At 42.3% G+C, this 17,165-nt stretch overlaps 6 protein-coding genes across 6 annotated transcripts; 4 read left to right on the top strand and 2 right to left on the bottom strand.

Annotated features, from left to right (window-relative positions):
* Positions 1-448: 448 nt before the first annotated feature.
* EAE97_007372 (uncharacterized protein) lies at positions 449-3,966 on the top strand (the record flags this gene model as incomplete). The annotated part of the gene is made up of 5 exons (XM_038877887.1): positions 449-1,008; positions 1,257-2,623; positions 2,753-3,078; positions 3,275-3,546; positions 3,606-3,966. 5 exons carry the CDS (start codon positions 449-451, stop codon positions 3,964-3,966), a joined length of 2,886 nt encoding a protein of 961 aa, XP_038731372.1.
* A 195-nt stretch (positions 3,967-4,161) lies between these two features.
* EAE97_007371 (uncharacterized protein) lies at positions 4,162-5,308 on the bottom strand (the record flags this gene model as incomplete). The annotated part of the gene is made up of 2 exons (XM_038877886.1): positions 4,162-5,144; positions 5,194-5,308. 2 exons carry the CDS (start codon positions 5,306-5,308, stop codon positions 4,162-4,164), a joined length of 1,098 nt encoding a protein of 365 aa, XP_038731371.1.
* Positions 5,309-5,901: 593 nt separating this feature from the next.
* On the top strand, positions 5,902-7,186 carry EAE97_007370 (uncharacterized protein; the record flags this gene model as incomplete). Its single annotated transcript, XM_038877885.1, has 2 exons — positions 5,902-5,969; positions 6,436-7,186. The coding sequence occupies 2 exons, from the start codon at positions 5,902-5,904 to the stop codon at positions 7,184-7,186; spliced, it is 819 nt and encodes a 272-aa protein (XP_038731370.1).
* A 1,996-nt stretch (positions 7,187-9,182) lies between these two features.
* EAE97_007369 (uncharacterized protein) lies at positions 9,183-10,123 on the top strand (the record flags this gene model as incomplete). Its single annotated transcript, XM_038877884.1, has 2 exons — positions 9,183-9,605; positions 9,653-10,123. The coding sequence occupies 2 exons, from the start codon at positions 9,183-9,185 to the stop codon at positions 10,121-10,123; spliced, it is 894 nt and encodes a 297-aa protein (XP_038731369.1).
* Positions 10,124-11,442: 1,319 nt separating this feature from the next.
* On the top strand, positions 11,443-12,258 carry EAE97_007368 (uncharacterized protein; the record flags this gene model as incomplete). Its single annotated transcript, XM_038877883.1, has 1 exon — positions 11,443-12,258. One exon carries the CDS (start codon positions 11,443-11,445, stop codon positions 12,256-12,258), a length of 816 nt encoding a protein of 271 aa, XP_038731368.1.
* A 3,646-nt stretch (positions 12,259-15,904) lies between these two features.
* Positions 15,905-16,950, bottom strand: EAE97_007367 (uncharacterized protein; the record flags this gene model as incomplete). Its single annotated transcript, XM_038877882.1, has 4 exons — positions 15,905-15,963; positions 16,026-16,381; positions 16,541-16,856; positions 16,908-16,950. 4 exons carry the CDS (start codon positions 16,948-16,950, stop codon positions 15,905-15,907), a joined length of 774 nt encoding a protein of 257 aa, XP_038731367.1.
* Between the last annotated feature and the right edge of the window lie 215 nt (positions 16,951-17,165).

The following is a 17,165-nucleotide window of genomic DNA, read 5'->3' as shown; positions in this document are numbered from 1 at the left end:
ACCTAGTAGACTAGCCAATGGCCATGGTCAGGTACTAATTAATAAGCGGCTGTCGGGTGAGAATTCTTCCACCTCCAGTTGAATTAGCTCGGACTCTTGGCCGTCTGTGGGGTATGGGGAAACGACGAGATGAATTTGAGTTCAATGTCAAATTTTGTATGGAGAATGAAGGACAACTTTAAGATATTCAATTGCTGTTACCTGGGTGAAAATCAATGCAGTGAATCATCGCGATACCATTGACAGGAATAACGACACCCACAGAGCTGCTAGTGACCTTCGCGCGCGACTCAGAACGACAATCAGTTTGATATGGTACAGTTCCAAAGACAATCCTTCTGGTCGAAGTGAGAAACGAATCGATCAATGGCATACATATGGTTCGCATGCGAAGATATCTCGGGTTGAAGCGGGCATCGTCCCTTGATGTATATTATCCATTGTAGAAATGGAACATGGAAACTCCACCCGGAGCTCGAAGCCTGAATGGGCGCCATCGAACAATAAAAAGGAGGCCAAGGCTCTGCAGGGCGGCTCGAAGAAGCAATTACAGGGCACACGAAAACGAGTTTCTCAGGCTTGCGACAAGTGCCGGAGCCGCAAAGATAAATGCGATGGCAACCGGCCATCATGCTCGACTTGTTTGACCCACGGTAGAACTTGCTCGTACGACGCGAATGTAAAGAAACGCGGGCTACCAGAAGGATATGTTCGTGGGATTGAGAAGCTATGGGGTCTTACAATAAGAGAAGTGGAGGGGGTTGAGGATGAAATTTTGGCAGTATTCAATGGGGACGAGACAAACGAGGCACTTATCAGCATTTGGAGAAATGAAGATGGACAGCAATCGGACAGTCTGGCTGAGGTATGGAGGAAGTCCCAATTATCAAGAGAACTGGAAAGGTTACTACCAATATTGGAACCGGGGCCTGGGTCTAGTACTGGGGACATTATTAAGAGAAAACGTCTCGACTCAGATGTCCAAACAGGGAAACGACCTGTGCTAGGGTGAGCATAATTGGTTTTATTCGCATTCTACATCTCTCAATGTTCAACCCTGCCTGAAATTTTATAACGAGTTTGATATCTCCAGCTCCGAACTTCCAAAGCAGTTGAAATTTTAACCTGATTTATTGTTCACATTCGATCGCCAGTTCAGTCTTAGCTAAATGTCCAAAGAAATTTGAAGATATGGAATTTGCTTAAATTGATCCATTTAGATGGGAGCTTAACTTTTGCTGACTCTCGACTTGTAGTCTAGGCGCCCAATCCGATTCTCCAATATCTGTTCAAGATAATGAGCCTCCACCACGGACTTCAATCAGCGGCTGGTCCGATCAGAAAGTCGATTTTCGGATTCAAGAGGAGCCGCCTACGTCTCCAATAGCTGGAGGCTCTGTCGGAAAGTTTTCCAACAGTCTTCCAGAGCCCATCACGCACCGCGGATCGATTTTGAGTCCTGCTCATCCAGCTACTGCGGTTGGTAGATCAAATCTGCCCGAGCTTCCATCGGAGACCTGGCATCTCCTTGATGTATATTTTTCTTACACTCATTGTTGGCTCCCTGTTATAGAAAAACATGATTTATTTAGAATATCGTATCAATATTCTCAAACAAGGACCAGTGGAGCAGAGGTCGTCAGTGGAGATCACGCACTTTTATGGGCTGCAATAGCCTATGCCAAATTCCAACATCGAGCTATCAATAATATACCTCATGCTCAGGGATTAGTATCACAAGATGTGTGGACGGCCGAAAGAATGTATACACACGCGAGAGCTCTTATTCCAAATGAAGAAGGAAATCTAGACCTTGGCCATGTGCAAGCTCTCTTAATCTTGACTCTCACAAATTTTGGACTTGGGCATTTAAACAGGGCCTGGATACTTATTGGACAGGCCGTCAGGATTGCTATTGAGCTTGGTCTTGAGAAACCGTTGGTTGAGGAACCAAAATCATCGAGGCACAACTCGAGATCTAAGCACGTGTTCCTAGGTTGTTTTGCTTTGGACACCTTGGTCGCAGCACGTCTACGAAGACGCCCACATTTAAGATCAGATGATCTGGATTGTATTGGGATGCTAGTCGAAGATGGTTTGGAAGAATGGGATCCTTGGACGGACTGTCTCACTGTGCGAAGGAGCGCTGTTGGAAACTCTAGAGTTCCAGCCTCTATCCTGAGCACTTTCAATCGTCTCGTCCAAGTTCTCCAAATTTTGAATGATGCAAGTTGCGCATCCGATAGTGCAAAAACTGTCCAATTCAGCACTGGATTACTGGAAAGGTTACATACTTGGAGTCGATCCCAATCGCAGCCTTTATATTTCGATTCTACTGCAATGAACAGCGAACAAGCTTCTTTGCTGCTACCGCATCATTATCATCTTCATATTGCATATTTCACCACACTTGCGGAATGTCAGCTCTTATCACATGGTCAAAGAAAGGGAAGTCCTGATTTAGAACCTTGCACAAGATCGGCACGGCAGATAGTTCACCTTTTGAAACGACATTCTTATACATTTGGACTTCTAATAGTTCCACCGACATTTGAGTACTACACCAAGAAAGCATACGATGTTGTTCATGCGGTCCTGCGAAGTATTGATAATACGCATATTGGTGAGCTTAGTTTTATTTTTCCCTTCCCAATGTCCTACTTCTCGGATCCTGATTCTTCCCCAATGCCTAAAATTTTTTGGTTTCTTTCGTCTTCTGTGATGAGCAATTGCTGACAACGTGACGTCGCAGTTCTTGACGATTGGAAGTACAAATTAGATATGTGCGTTTCTACCATGGAGCCAGCATGGCCAGTTTTTGAATCCTTCAAAGATGCTGCCGAAATCGCCTTGCTGAAAAACCGACGTGAAAGCCAAGCTGCGTTTGATATCATGGTGCCAGTAGCCGCGGAAACACCTCAATCCGCCAAAACGCCTAATAGTACAGCCAGCTACGAAATCAGTCAGCCCTATAGTCCTCAAGTCTTCCGATCACAATCAATGAATAGCATGGATAAATCACGACCTACAAGGAGTAATCTCCAATATGCGAAGAATTTAGTTCCGCCAACATCACATGTAAGTCCATTTATGTTATTGGTTATGAATCCTCCATCTTGCAAACTTGTGTGAACATTTTATTTTTAAAGCTTGTTCGAAAATTCGAGGATTAGGGTTAGCGTGCAACCCTGCCGTTCTCACTTCCATAAAAATTTGTTCCTTATTTTACCTAAGACTTCCTTCAGATATAATTGCTGACCAGCCGGTGACGCAGTCTAATCACTCTTTTAATGGCTCTCTTACAAAGAATTTTCCTACAAGAATTTCGGAGAGCCCGCAATCGGTTTACAACAACGGTAATACCACAGCTTTAAACTTATGGGGCGTTCCTCAACAGAATCAGAACCAAAGCCGGGCCGGTAATCAAATGCCGTTTGGGTTACTCCAGCAATCTCCCAACTTGCAACAAACAGTACTCCCAAACAGCCTGGAAACCGATGGTGATTCGATATTTAACGATTTTGCTGTCATGGATGCAATGGAGTGGTACGTTATTCTTCCGAAACCACACATGGTTAGGAAAATCTAGTATTAACAGCATGTAGGACGAACAGTATGGATCAGAGTTTAGTAAATCTTGGATTTGAGGATCCCGATAACCGAAATAAGGATTTTTACACTTTCTGCCGGGAACCTGACCCGCTATATTCGAATAATAGTATATTTCAGCAACTGCTAGCGAGCTCTGCGGCAGATTCATCGGGGATGGATAATCATGGTTTTGGAAATATAGGAATGGGCATGCCTGGCGATGCAGTGTTTGGAGGAGGAATAGATTTTGGACACGGCGATGAGGGAATTGAGGCAGGGCAGATACTCCAGGCACTGAGTGCTGCCGAGGAGCAAAGAACAAATCCTGGCGGAATGGTTGACGTGCCTCTTCTTAAAAATAAAAAAAAGCTTTGAAGGGACAAATGGTTTTGTATGGATTCATGCAGAATTCAATGTTAATAGCGGAAGATATAATAATTGCTAACCGACAATCACATTGGATATGTACAAATTATGTACTATGTATATTTACCGCCGTGATGTAAAATGTTGCCATCCCGCCAAGCGCCGTCTAATGCAAATCGTACATCTACACCATATATCCAAAAATTACAAGCGAGCCATAACGCCAGTTCCAATTTCCCCTCTTCTCTCCCTCTCTGCCCTTCTTTCGTTAACATTAGCACACACATTTTCCCACCTCATCTCCTCACAAACGAATTCCCAACTTTTGACAGCTCTCTCAGCATGTTCTCTTGGAACATGATCGCCCTTCTCCACCAAGCTTCGATTGAATAACTCGAAACTCACCCAACCCTTATATCCTAAACCATCACAAATAGCTGTCAAAACATCCATTACGGGAAGATAACCCCCTCTATCCTGCTCTCCCAGGAATAACCTACAATTCCTGCTCCACGACATTCGTGCTTTCATTCCCTCGGTATAAAACTCGTGGCCTTCAACCAGCGGCTTAGCCAGGCGTTCTGCATCAACGATCTGGATGTAGAAAACTTTCTTGGGATCAATAGTCTGTACCATCTTCTCCAAACTTTTCTTGAATGTCGCTTGAGCATCGGGTACAGTACCCGAAGGAGAGGCGGGGTCAGCAAATTCGCGCCCGGCGATATTAAATGTGTCTAGACACAATCCAAAATTTTCCCTATCAACACCCTTTACGATTTCCCACGCTCCACTCCACGTATCAATGTGTGCACCAAAACACAGATTTTCAAACGCGAATCTGAAAGGTGGTTTTTGGGCAGCTCCCAAATCGGCAATTTCGCGAAGATCGGAGACCGTTTGTGATATGGAAGGGGTGATGCCGGATGAGGAAGTAAATGTGGAGGGAATTTGAATGATATCTGTGCCTAGTATACGGCAAACTTGGAACCAGAGATTTAGTTCTTGAAGTTTAGACTTTTTAGCGGAAGAGGAAAGGGATCCCTCTTGACAAAAGAAGGGCCCGCAAGCTATGATGGGAAGACCATAATATGAGGAGAGGGAGCGAATATATTGCGCGGCGTGAATATGAGATGAGGGTGATGGGTGAGAAGGTAGAGTGGAGGCGAGGTCGGCTAGATCTTCGTAAACTATGGAAGAGTTTAGTTTTTGTGGTGGTGAAAGGGGTGACGTTCTTACACATTTCAATACCAGAGAGACCTGCATCTCTGGCGGCTTTGAATTTTTGTTCGAGACTATGATGAGCAAAACAGCGCCCGAGGGACATGCTTGCAATTGCTGGTTTGAAAGACATTTTGATGTTTGTTTTACGTAGATGCGATAATAATATGAATATAAATTACTAGTTATATGCAACGCAACACGATACAACTGAAAGGCGACAATAGTGAAGAGCAATATGACGAGATATAGAGAGTTTGAGTTCAATCAACTAAGAGAACAATCAACCTCGGAGAGATATGGAAGTGATAGCAATATATGCAGCAAGTCACAAAGTTACATCAATAATCAAGCAGAGATTGAGATTGACACAGTCAAGTATAGGGCCAGTGCATTCCACCTCCCTGATAAGGTCCACATCTCATATCTTTTCCCATTGAGATAGAACTACTATCTTTTATTCCCTTCCCGAATGGATAAGAATTTTAGAAAAACAGGCGTACGATCAAAAACATTTGACTGTTTCATGGCTAATTCATGCGTTAAAAGAATTGTCCGTCAAATACGGCTAAAGACATTGCCGCAAAAGCCTCATGGTTCCAAGATTTGCGGGGAGCTGGGATTAATGTGCGATGCTAGCCGATGTTGACGTTCATATTAGTCAGCTTGGCGGCGCATCGGATTTCTCCGCCGCATTTACCTGCGCGAAGGACGCACCCTCGGCACATGTTCAATTGCATGAGGATAGAGAGAGTCTGGCGGGGTGGTAAACAAGCAAACAAGGAGTCGGATAGGTAGGTAAATAGGTAGGTTTGCACTTGCTAGTTGAGTCGCATCACATCATTGCTCTGCTCAATAACACTATCTCATACTCATAAACAATAGCTTCAGCATCTACAGAACAACCAATCTCCATTGCTATCATAGGTTCCGGTCTAATCGGTCCTCGGCATGCACAATCGATTCTTCGAAACCCACAGGCAACTTTGCATTCCCTCACAGATCCTGCTCCACATGCCGTCCAGATTGCGACTTCCCTGTCGACTACCTACTACTCCTCGCTTCCCTCCCTGCTCTCATCCTCTCCGCTACCAACGACAGTCCTAATCTGCACCCCAAACCATACCCACGTTCATATAGCCATTTCTTGAATCGAAGCTGGCATAAAGTATGTTCTGGTGGAAAAGCCCGTCTCGACATCCATACAAGAGGGCACTAAATTATTGTCCATTGTAAAAGAACATGATGCTACCATGCTAGTCGGCCATCACCAACGCTTCAACCCTATCTTATATCTGCCAAAAATGAGATTGATTCTGGAGTACTTGGTCAGATAATTGGTGTGCAAGGTATATGGGCGTTGAAAAAGTCCTCGTCATATTTTGACGGCATTGGAGAATGGAGAAGAAATGGTGAGAGCGGTGGCGTGGTGCTCATTAATTTGATACATGAACTTGATCTGTTACAATACTTACTAGGCAAGATTACTATGGTGTCTGCTATTGGGAGTAAGAAGACTAGAGGCTTTGATGCTGAAGAAGGTGGGGCGATGATATTGCGATTTGAGAGTGGAGTAGTAGGAACATTCCTGCTAAGCGATACTGTTCCTTCTCCATGGAATTTCGAAGCTTGTACTGGGGAAAATCCTACAGTCCCTCAGGTAGGTAAGGAGAATGGTGCTGGTGGGTTCTATCGAATATTGGGGACAAGAGGAGGTATAAGTGTGCCTGATTTGACAAGGTGGAGTTATGAAGTTGGAGAAGGGGAGAAGGCGTGGAACGATGAGTTGAAGAAAGAAGAAATTCAGGTTAACACGGAGATTGAACCTTTTGATGAGCAGATCAAACACTTGGTCCAGGTAGTAAAGGAAGGTAAGAAACCAGTATGTAGTGGGGAAGAGGGTTTGAGTGCGATGGTAGTGTGTGAGGCAGTGAGAGTGGCAATGAAGAGTGGGGAGATGGTTGAGATTGAGGGTCTTAATATCGTGAAGAGAAGTAGCAAGCATAATTAAATACTCAAATCATATCTAGGGACTTGTGTCACAAATATACCATATCATAGCCATCCCCGGCCTTGACAACGTGAAAGGGAAGACATTAAAATGTGGCAATTCATGTATCTTGTTTCGGCAGTTTTTGTCTGATACAGCAATCTCAAACTTTAAATTTCTTTACTACACAAGACTCGTACCAAATACAGATACCCCTCTTGCTCCATGATATATCGAGTCTGCCCTTTCGCTTTGCATAATACCACATCCTTACTTCGAGGTAAGTATTATCATGGATGTTGCATTACAATATTCCATAAAATCATGTTTCCATGGCTAAATCAGTACTGATTCTATCCTTCCGCCAACTCCTTCTGTCATAGAAGTCCCATAGTTCACTCTTATTAGGAAGTACAGCATCAAGCCCATTTTACTGTTATTGAGATATTCCCTCGGCACAAATAGAAGGCTCCTGCGTTCCACGGCGGCATCAGGTCATTGTCAACTCTAAGTATGCTCATAGATAGCGCTGTTAATGGTGAATGGCTGATGCTCTGAACAAAACTCTGTAACCTCATTAGGTGCTGTATTGATACATTGATATCGCGTAACCTTTAATGATCTGGTTTTATTTCAAGCCTAGGCGAAAGATAGACCAGATTAAATTGCCTTCGGAGCACATCGCTAGCTAATATTTGGGCTGTCAGTGTCAAATATGACATGTGCTTCTTTCGTGAGACTAGGTGGATCACGAAGGACCTGACCTTGAAATTCACAGCTACGATATCTTCTCCTCCAAATGGTAGAGGTTTCGTGGTTCAAAGTGATCTGAAGGGGAGATAAGGCATTTCAGATCTGCGTACTAACGACATATGCTAGTTTGATAGGTATGTATGGGAAGCATTATAATGGTTATAAGACACGAGAACCATGTCTTCCAGTCCACCATGAGTACCAACAGCGTCGATATGCCTTCTTCGAGTCTTCGCTTTGAACTATCTCGAAAAGCCATGACCACGCTTCTTGGTATTTCTGGCTAAACGGACCGGCTAGCTATCATAATTATCTGGCGTTTTGACGATGATGAACGGCAACTTAGTTCACAAAAAGAGTCAAGAAGGCAAAGGAAGCTTCAAATTTGCGAGTGATATCTTCGCATAGAAGCCTTTCTCCATCGCTTTCACTTCCGCTTCGATACATGAACTTGATCAATCTTCTCTAGTATCGTTTGTAGGGAGTTGAATTTGATCATTGACTTCCTTAATCACGTGCGCTAATCTTCTACCGACCTCTGCGATATCAAAGACTTCAGATGAGATACAATTCTCTATAGATTCGAAAGCCTTGCGCCTGATCAGATAAAAGATACAACCTCAGATCGGATCATGTATCAGAACTCTTTCTTTTCGGCTTCACCGATGGCATGTAACTCGTTATCCAATCCCAATACTTTTCTCACAAGATACGAGTTAGATATGGTTGCTATGCATGGGAATGTCGATGGATGCTTTGCTTGCCTTCTGAGTGAATTTGACAGAGTGCTATGTGAGAGCCTCGGAGACTTAGTAGATGGAACCAAGCTCCTGAACATGGCCCGAAACTCATCTAGCTAGAAGTCATCTTCAATTGAAGCCTCACCAACAATGCTCTACTCTCAACGTTATGAAATAGTCAATAGATTGAAGAATAAGTTTTCATCTGCGACTTCAACATGCTCAGTGGTCTAGTTTGATTCTGAGGTATGATGAATAAATGGGGATAGATTAATGGCAGTAAAGCTTTCATTCTCTTTTAGGCATTTCCACTCGCCATCATTTAACTATCAATTTTGAATCACTCATTTTGAGCGAATGCCCAGTGGCTAATAAACGCACACAAATCAAATTGAAAGAAATTGCAAAAGCAAAGGCGCAAGTAACTCAAACCGCGACTTAACGATAGAATTTTTTTCGACTGTCAATTAGCAATTATGTTTCTATTACCTTCGAAGATATCATTGTGTACGATTGTTGTGAACATGTCAGCCGGAACGATGATGACGGGGCCTGCAAACCTATCCCCATGGCTTCGAAATGATACGGTGGTGGAACTTCATAAGAGGATGGCATTCTTGATGTTTGAGAAACTTGTTGACAGCGGTGATGGACCTACCCTTGAAATAGACCAACTCAGAATAATTGTTCAAGCTAATCAAATAAGAACATCATGTTGGTTAGGCCATCTCACGGTCGAAGAGATTGTGGACTTGCTCAAAGGCGTAATACAAGAAGGGTGGTATGAGAAGAAAGTCGAGGTGCTCAAAGATCTTCAACCAGACTGGTTTGTGCCAGCCACGCTCAAGGACACAGGCAAGACTGAAGAAGTTGTGAATGCTATTGAAAAGAACGAGGATGAATCCTCTCTGCTACATGATTCTTTCGGGCTGACTGAGAAGAAGAACGTATGTCGGCAGATCATGAAAATGCGAAATTGACTAATCATCCCTAGTCAAAAGACGAACCTGCGCTGGATTTGGATCGTACTTGCAGAGAAATCAAGCCTATAAGTGGAAGAAATTCAACGGCATTACTAGCCATAAAAGATCCTGAATATGAAGAGGGACAGGTAGATACAGACGAGGCAACAAAAAACCCTGGAAAAAATGACAAGCGTTCAACTAGCTCGCAAGAACTAGTGGCACAAAACAAAGACCTGGCACGACTTTATCGCAATCAAAAACTGCCTCATGGTCCTGCCAATTCATATCGGTTACCAGATCAAAGAGAGAGAGGTCGCGCGACCAGACCGGATCAGTCTCGTAAGCGTCGCCGCAACACCCCCAGTCCTGAGAGGGCCAACCAGAGAAGAAGGACCCACGATCTCGGTGGATCTTACGAAGCTCATAACAGATTCGGCATCAATACTGGTGGCGATTATGGTACGTTGCGTGGTTTGAGCATTTGTTTAGTCTTCTTCTGATATTATCTGTGTGTAAAGTCAAGGCTTCAAAAATGATATCGCCCACTTCGGAATACATATTCATTGGTTCTTATCGCGTACCACGACACGAAATGGTGCTTTTTTTTCAACCTCGACATACAGCAAAGAATTTTGGATGATACCCATCATTGTATGGTAAGAACGTTGTATCATTGGGCTCAAAGATACGGTTATGGGAAGCTGTTCTGCGCTTTATTGTGGTACAAAGCGGGCCACGCTGAACTCCAGGAATTCCATAAAGTATTGCGAAATGTTCAGATAAATGAAGCTCATTTATACCTTTTTCGTTGTAGTGTCCGAGAGTTCAAGGATATGCTCTGTAGGATCGCGCAGAAAAGACATTGTGCCGTGCATCACAAAGTCGATGCTCCTGTTTTGATTATAAAGGAAATGGTCTATGATTGCATCGAGCTTACAATCATGCTTAGAGATCTAAAGGCAACGGAATTGATGGAGACAATCTGGGAGGATACGGTAGAGGAGATATTCTACAACTCGAATAATCGCAATCATCACGAAGACCTGGTTGACGAACTTAGGAGGACGAATAAGAAAATCGACAAATTGACTGCAACGTACCATGCCTTGAACCGTAAGAAGGAAGATATTTATTGGGAACTCAACGGTCGACACTCACGATAACAGTTGCATAACGAACTTGTGCTTTCCCACATGATTGCGCATGTGGATGAACTGCCTTATTAGTTACTATATCTTGAGTCAGTGTGCACTTGTTCTGGTGCATGGTCATCGCTGTTGGCGAACGACGCTTCAGCTGACAGCTATGGATTTGGGTTGTTGTCGAAAATATATGTAGCTGCGAATTCACCTATGTAAAAGATTACAAATCCTTCGTGAGACGTGAGACGTGAGAATACTCGGTCCAAGTGAGGCCATAAGTCATGAATTTTGAGCTCCGATCAGGCGATTGTATCACAGAGTGTGATCATCAACTCGATTGAATGTGAAAGCATGTGTATTGCTTCTTTTACGCCCGTTTTTTGGTAAAATGGTCCAAAGTAAACAAACCTAGGTAGTTATGTCTAAGGCAAACTGTGGTTTTCGGTCTGTGATTTAGATTGGCAGATTGGCTCGCTCGCTTATGTAAGCTTACTTCACGTTAAGCGTCGTAGTAGACGTAGACGTAGTATCTAGTGTGTGAGGTGGCTTAAGCTTCGTTCTCAAATCCTGTAGTAATATTCAAAGTTATCACCACTATTATTTCACAGAGAAAGTGATTGACAGTACAACGAACTGCCTCGATAATCAGAGGCATTTCTGAGCTCGAGATTAGCAAGATGTCCTCGGAAAATCAGCGCAGGTTTCCAATCACCATATTTCCCCCCAAAAGTGCTATGGAACCGACTCAACCTGCTACAATCATCTTTCTGCATGGTTATGGTTGGTCAGCAGACCAGTTCAATCAACATCCTCCCAACAGATTATCTGTCGCATATCATGTCCATAAATCGCCCATACTTCAAAATGTCAAGATCGTTATCCCGGAAGGTCTGGCAAATATCTGGCCTTCCCCTGGAAAGTATACCTGGTATAATATTGATCAGCCTGTTCCTTCGGCAGGGGATCCTCTGAAGACCGATGAGTTTGGACAGCATCATTCTGATGTGCGTGATATTGAGGTTTCGCTTGATTATTTTGAGCATCTCATTGATACGGAGGTTGCAATGGGTACGCCTGCGAACAGAATAGTATTCATGGGAGACAGTCAGGGCGCTTCAATTTTGTATCTTTTCTTGCTCACTCGAAGAAAGGCCGCGAACCTTGCAGCCATTATTACATGGGCGGGGTTTTCCGCGACGCCGCTGGAAACAATAGCACAGATGCAAGAAAAAAATGGACTACCCGAGAGTTGGGCGAAAAATACACGGTTGTATATGCTGCACGGGAAGGAAGACATCTTTGTCCCCCTATCGAGATCTGAAGCTCTCGCGGCTGTGCTTGAGCGTTATCGTGCCCGTGGCCAAGGATTCACTACTCTTGAGTGGTTGGTTCTTGATGATTTGCGTCATTCCTTGGTGGAACCTGTTTGGCCTTACGTTCGAAAGATTTTGGAGCGCCTTTTGACAGAAACAGAGTCAGCATCAAAGCTGTGAAACTTATCTTATTATTCTTCCCATGATGTTCAAATGCAATCATAACTTTCCCTACAATTTTCCACTTGTTACAAATTTCCGTTCTGAGGTTGAGTGCGAAACCCAAAATAAGGGTATACATGTGTCATCACTGAGGCAAGCTGGTTGCATATGCATGCATGACGGGGAACCAAAAATGGAACCAAAAAGCAAAAGAATGGTGAAGGGAAGGTGGTGAATGGAAGAATACGGGGTTAAATAATGATAGTAAATGTTTGAAGAAAGGTAGTGATAGATGAATGGTGAGAGGCGGTCGATTAATTGCAAAGAGCAGTGATAGAATTCTTATTGAACAAAGATTTGAGAACGAAACAAAGATATAAGGAATCCAGATGGGTGCTGAGATTGAGGACGAACATTTGAATCAAACCCCCCCCCCCTGGGGGGCCAACAGCATAGTCACCCTAAGGTTCTTAAGGTGTTTTGATTTTTATTCGTTGATGTGCAAGCAACCTGTTAACTAACTCGGTCAGGGTGCAGGGTTCTCGACTTGGTGTAGAGATATCTCCTCAATTGCGATACATATATTGCTCCAAGTGACTGTGTAGATTATTCACTCTGCGAATGTATGGGTGACTTTCGATGATAATTGTGGAACTTAGTGGATTTGAGATAATCGACCATATCTAAATAACCGTTCCCACGGAACTTATGAACGTCCTTGTTGAACTCACTACTACTAAAGATCGGATTATTCCGGAATACCTGTTTGGCAGTATTGCTTCCCTGAATTCTACCCATTTTCCGCGTAGGGCCTCTGCCCGCAAAATCCTCGATTTTAAGACCTAATAGGGTTGATCTGAAAATAATACTTGACTTACACGTCTGTTTGATGAGGAGATATTAGCAACTTGAATGCAGTCATTAGCCCAGGTAAGATGAATCAAGCTCTCGCTGTTTTAAGCGCATGAGGATTGTTAAAACTCGTCTATCTTTTCTGTCAGTCATTCTGGATGACAGATATGATTTACTGACACTTTTCTAGAGTTTAAAACCGGCATAGCTTGTACACATAAGATACGCATCACTCGTAAAGCATGGCGCATACATCTACGTCGCAACTCTCCCCGTTTTCGAAACTACGTTTCGTCTGCCTCCTTGACTGATTTTTTGACGAATGGTCCCTATTAAAACATATCATGAGTGATTGGTCTTTCTTGTTTTTGAATCTATCGTCAAACCGCCCGATCAAATGCTTGATGTGATGAATTTCATACGCCTAACTTTTTATCCAACGGAGTAGAATCTATTTCTGAGAGTTTTTGTCTAAAGAGCTGTTAGCGCGTTCTCATACTTTAGAGTTCTGTAAATTAATGGTCTGTTTTTGTTTCCATGTTCATTTCGCTAGTCTCACCGTAACATTGGACCTGAGTTGATTGAATCCCGATTTCTTCTTTGGGTGGTCATGTTTGCAAAGTCCTGCCAATCAACGAAATTCGATATTACATGACAAGATGAGAGCTTTGATGGATTTCAAGGTAGAAAAAGGGTAAGGAAGACTTGCGGTCATTCAAATTGCCCTCTATGGGTTGGATATTACTATATGGAATAGGATAAACTCTCTGAAAAATCATGACTAAATATAGCTAGATACGAACGAGTTCATGAGTTTCAGTACTTGAGAGGGTATTTAGTATTATTGAGTTTCGAGAATAATTTCATAGAATGTATCTTGTACTCTTGGATTAAAAGAATCATTTAATCCCTAGAGTAACATTCATTCTTCATCATTACTCTTTTTAAACAAGAAATAATTTCAATCTCAAACATTCTATTCAACGATCATCTAATCAAGACCTGGAGTAACATTTACACTCATCTGGTCTCACGGTTAAACATTCCATGGAATTCTGTAGGTCAGGATAAATAAATATCCTCCAGATCTCAAAATCTCTAGCTGGAGTAAGAACACCAAACTCTGACATTGAAGTTAGCAATTCATCCACGAAATAATTTCAAGACTCAATGACATAATGTTTGATACCTTATTATTACTCTAAAATATAGATCACTCGAGTGGACTCAAGTCTTCATACTATCAGCCAATAACCATTATATACGATATTCTATACTTTGACAGGACTAAGTACACTCGAGACGAGAACTCGCTTGTCAAGACCAAAAACAGTGGGGCTAAAACAAAACTCCAAAACAAAAGGGGGAAAAAATAATTATAGACTTTTCAAGGAAACTTGGCCGAGGCCAAGAAGGACAGCAGATGCGCACTCCCTCTAGGTATCACTTTTTATTCGATCCGTAGATGTGCAGTCAACGACGACTCCGTCGAGCCACGGTGACTGGTTTTCGTATTGGCGTATGTTCAAGTTGTCGTTTAATTCAATACATGTACGTTAATTCCTTAAGCGAACTTAGACAAATGAAAGACTAGATGTCTACTGCTTCTTGGCTATCATGTGATATATGAAGATTTATGCCTAATTGAGGAGAAATTGCAAGGCGGAAATGATGATATATGCTATCTCATGATTTATGGAATCTTTTGAAGTGCGTGCCCATGAGTTCTAAGAAACTACTCGTGAAAGCACTTGCGAAAATACTTGTGCAATTTGGATAATAGTGCTACCCGCGCATTTACCTATCGACAAAATGTTTGGCTATCAGTTCACAAATATTTTGGTCCTTTCTTAACATGCCACCACTATTATGGAGCTGATTAGCTTGTCGTATACACGAGTGATATGTCAATAAACCTTACATTTTTGGAACAAAATATGGGGTCTATCAGCACCAGATTGCATTGAAATCATGGTATAGCTCCAGGTAGATGCAATCAAAAACTTTGAATTGTTTTCTAATCTGAATTGGTATTAACATTATCAATATAGTATGCCCTCATGAAAGATAGACTATATGACGTCTCGAAGACTAGATTACAGGTGAAAGTATGCGAGAGTTGACTGCGCTCGCTCGGTGATCTGTCAAGCTAATCAACATCGGCGAGAATTCAATCATTCTACAATATTTTCAAACTTGTATGATATGTTCCTTAGTCCTGAGCGTTTCTTTCCTGCCACTTTTGAAACTTTGAACTTATGAGTGCCAAGTTTTAATAAAGTGTCTTGAGTTGCTATTCTGTCATCTCGGTGGCTGCTAAAAGCTCTTGAATATTCTATTTTTTGATATAACGTGCATGCATCGACACGGACCGAGTATATGTATGATAGAGAATATACAAATTATATTGAAGGCGTAGTGATATCAGTCTAGATGATTCAACATGTTCATCGGTCAAAGAACTGCCCGATAATATGTATCTTGTACCAAATGCGGGTAGGGAGGATATAATCCGATCGCAGATATGGGATATGGATCACAAAGAAGTAAAAGATTGAAGAAAAAGTGGCAGCAAAGTACTAGCGAGCGTCATTTCGTGTGTCTGTCATGGACCATTTCCAGGAGAGTTTGGTCAACATGGACAAGTGGCAGATAATTCAAAGTAAGATCCCAACCATTGATATATTCACAATTAATCGAGAGACATTGATGATAAAAGAATACGAATTTCTGATACGATAAAGTCTCGCGTTGAAAACCAAATGCAGACCAGTGCTCTCACCAAGCATTACCATATCTCTCACCATGCTTTCTAATATTTGTCAACATTCCTGACATCATCTAAGAATTTGGAAATCTTGTCTCCATCACCTAAGCGATAGATTAGCAAATAAGTTGATATGAATATAAAATGAAGGAAGGGTTGGACTAACGAGACATATAGTAATCCCAAGCCTGCACAATATCCAACGTAGCTCCCACATCAGCCTCGTTGATATCGAAACAATTCTCGTCGAGATAATTACGCAATGTTCTATTTACTTCTTCTTCCTCAATATTTTTAGAGGCAAGTAGACGTCTGCATTCTTCGGCTACTTTGATTCCCTCTTTGTGGAGCCGAGTGACTTTTGCCCATGTGTAATATGATCGATCAAAGCCCCACTCAATAGCGAGTTTTATGAATTCCCACTGAGCATCGTCGTAAAATGACTTCATTAATTTGATCACTCTGGGAGGGTTTGTTGCAGACCGGTTAATATCCGTGGTACCAGAAGGTAATCGCTCCAGACTGCGTCCACAAAGTCAGAGTGTTGAAACTCTGCAATGAATGTATGAATAGAATCATCAAGTGGATCTGCAAGATATTGGTATCAGCGCTGTTTATGGCAGAATGGAAAGTGAAGAATCTTGATTACAATATTCAAAATTGATAACTCTTGCCATGAACCGTAGAGTCTCTAACGTCGCGTATATATCGCTCTCACTTATTTGTTGTTCCATGGATGTATATCTAGATTCGCCCATCATGTGCTTTCCAGATATGACAGATCTGTATGCAAAAGCCAGATCTGTACCAACACCTAACAAACCCACGACTTTCAATGTCAATGGGTCTGAATCGGAGAGATATCCACAGACAAAGGTGAGGATATACTTTGTGAACTGCCAGTTATCCCCGAAGATAAATCGGGCGAGCTCGATGTAGCCTTTCCGCTCTGTGTTTATTTTTTGTTTGTTGTCTACTGAGAGAGTAGAGGGATTGACTTGGTATCAACATCAGCTCAATGTCCTATAAAATTGTGTAAAAAACCTACATTGTTGAAGAGGGTCACTTGCTCCATTGTTGTTAAAGATCATCATTTCAAGGTGCTTAAGGTGTAACCTGTGAACTGTCTTGGAGAAATATGTAATGAACTCTTAATATGTTTCAAGCACAGATCATTAGAGCTAGCCTGTAAGAATATTATGCAAAAGCTTTCAGAAGTGGTTGTACGAAGCTGAAAGGTTGTGAAGATTTTAGCCTTGAATTTCTTCGAAGGAAAGGAGGACCTTTATGTGCACGTAAGATCTGA

This window comes from Botrytis byssoidea (genome assembly GCF_014898295.1).
Source record: "Botrytis byssoidea strain MUCL 94 chromosome Unknown BBYS_014, whole genome shotgun sequence".
Lineage (NCBI taxonomy): Eukaryota > Fungi > Ascomycota > Leotiomycetes > Helotiales > Sclerotiniaceae > Botrytis > Botrytis byssoidea.
The sequence above is the reverse complement of the archived record's forward strand: the minus strand, read 5'-3'. Positions and strand labels throughout refer to the sequence as shown.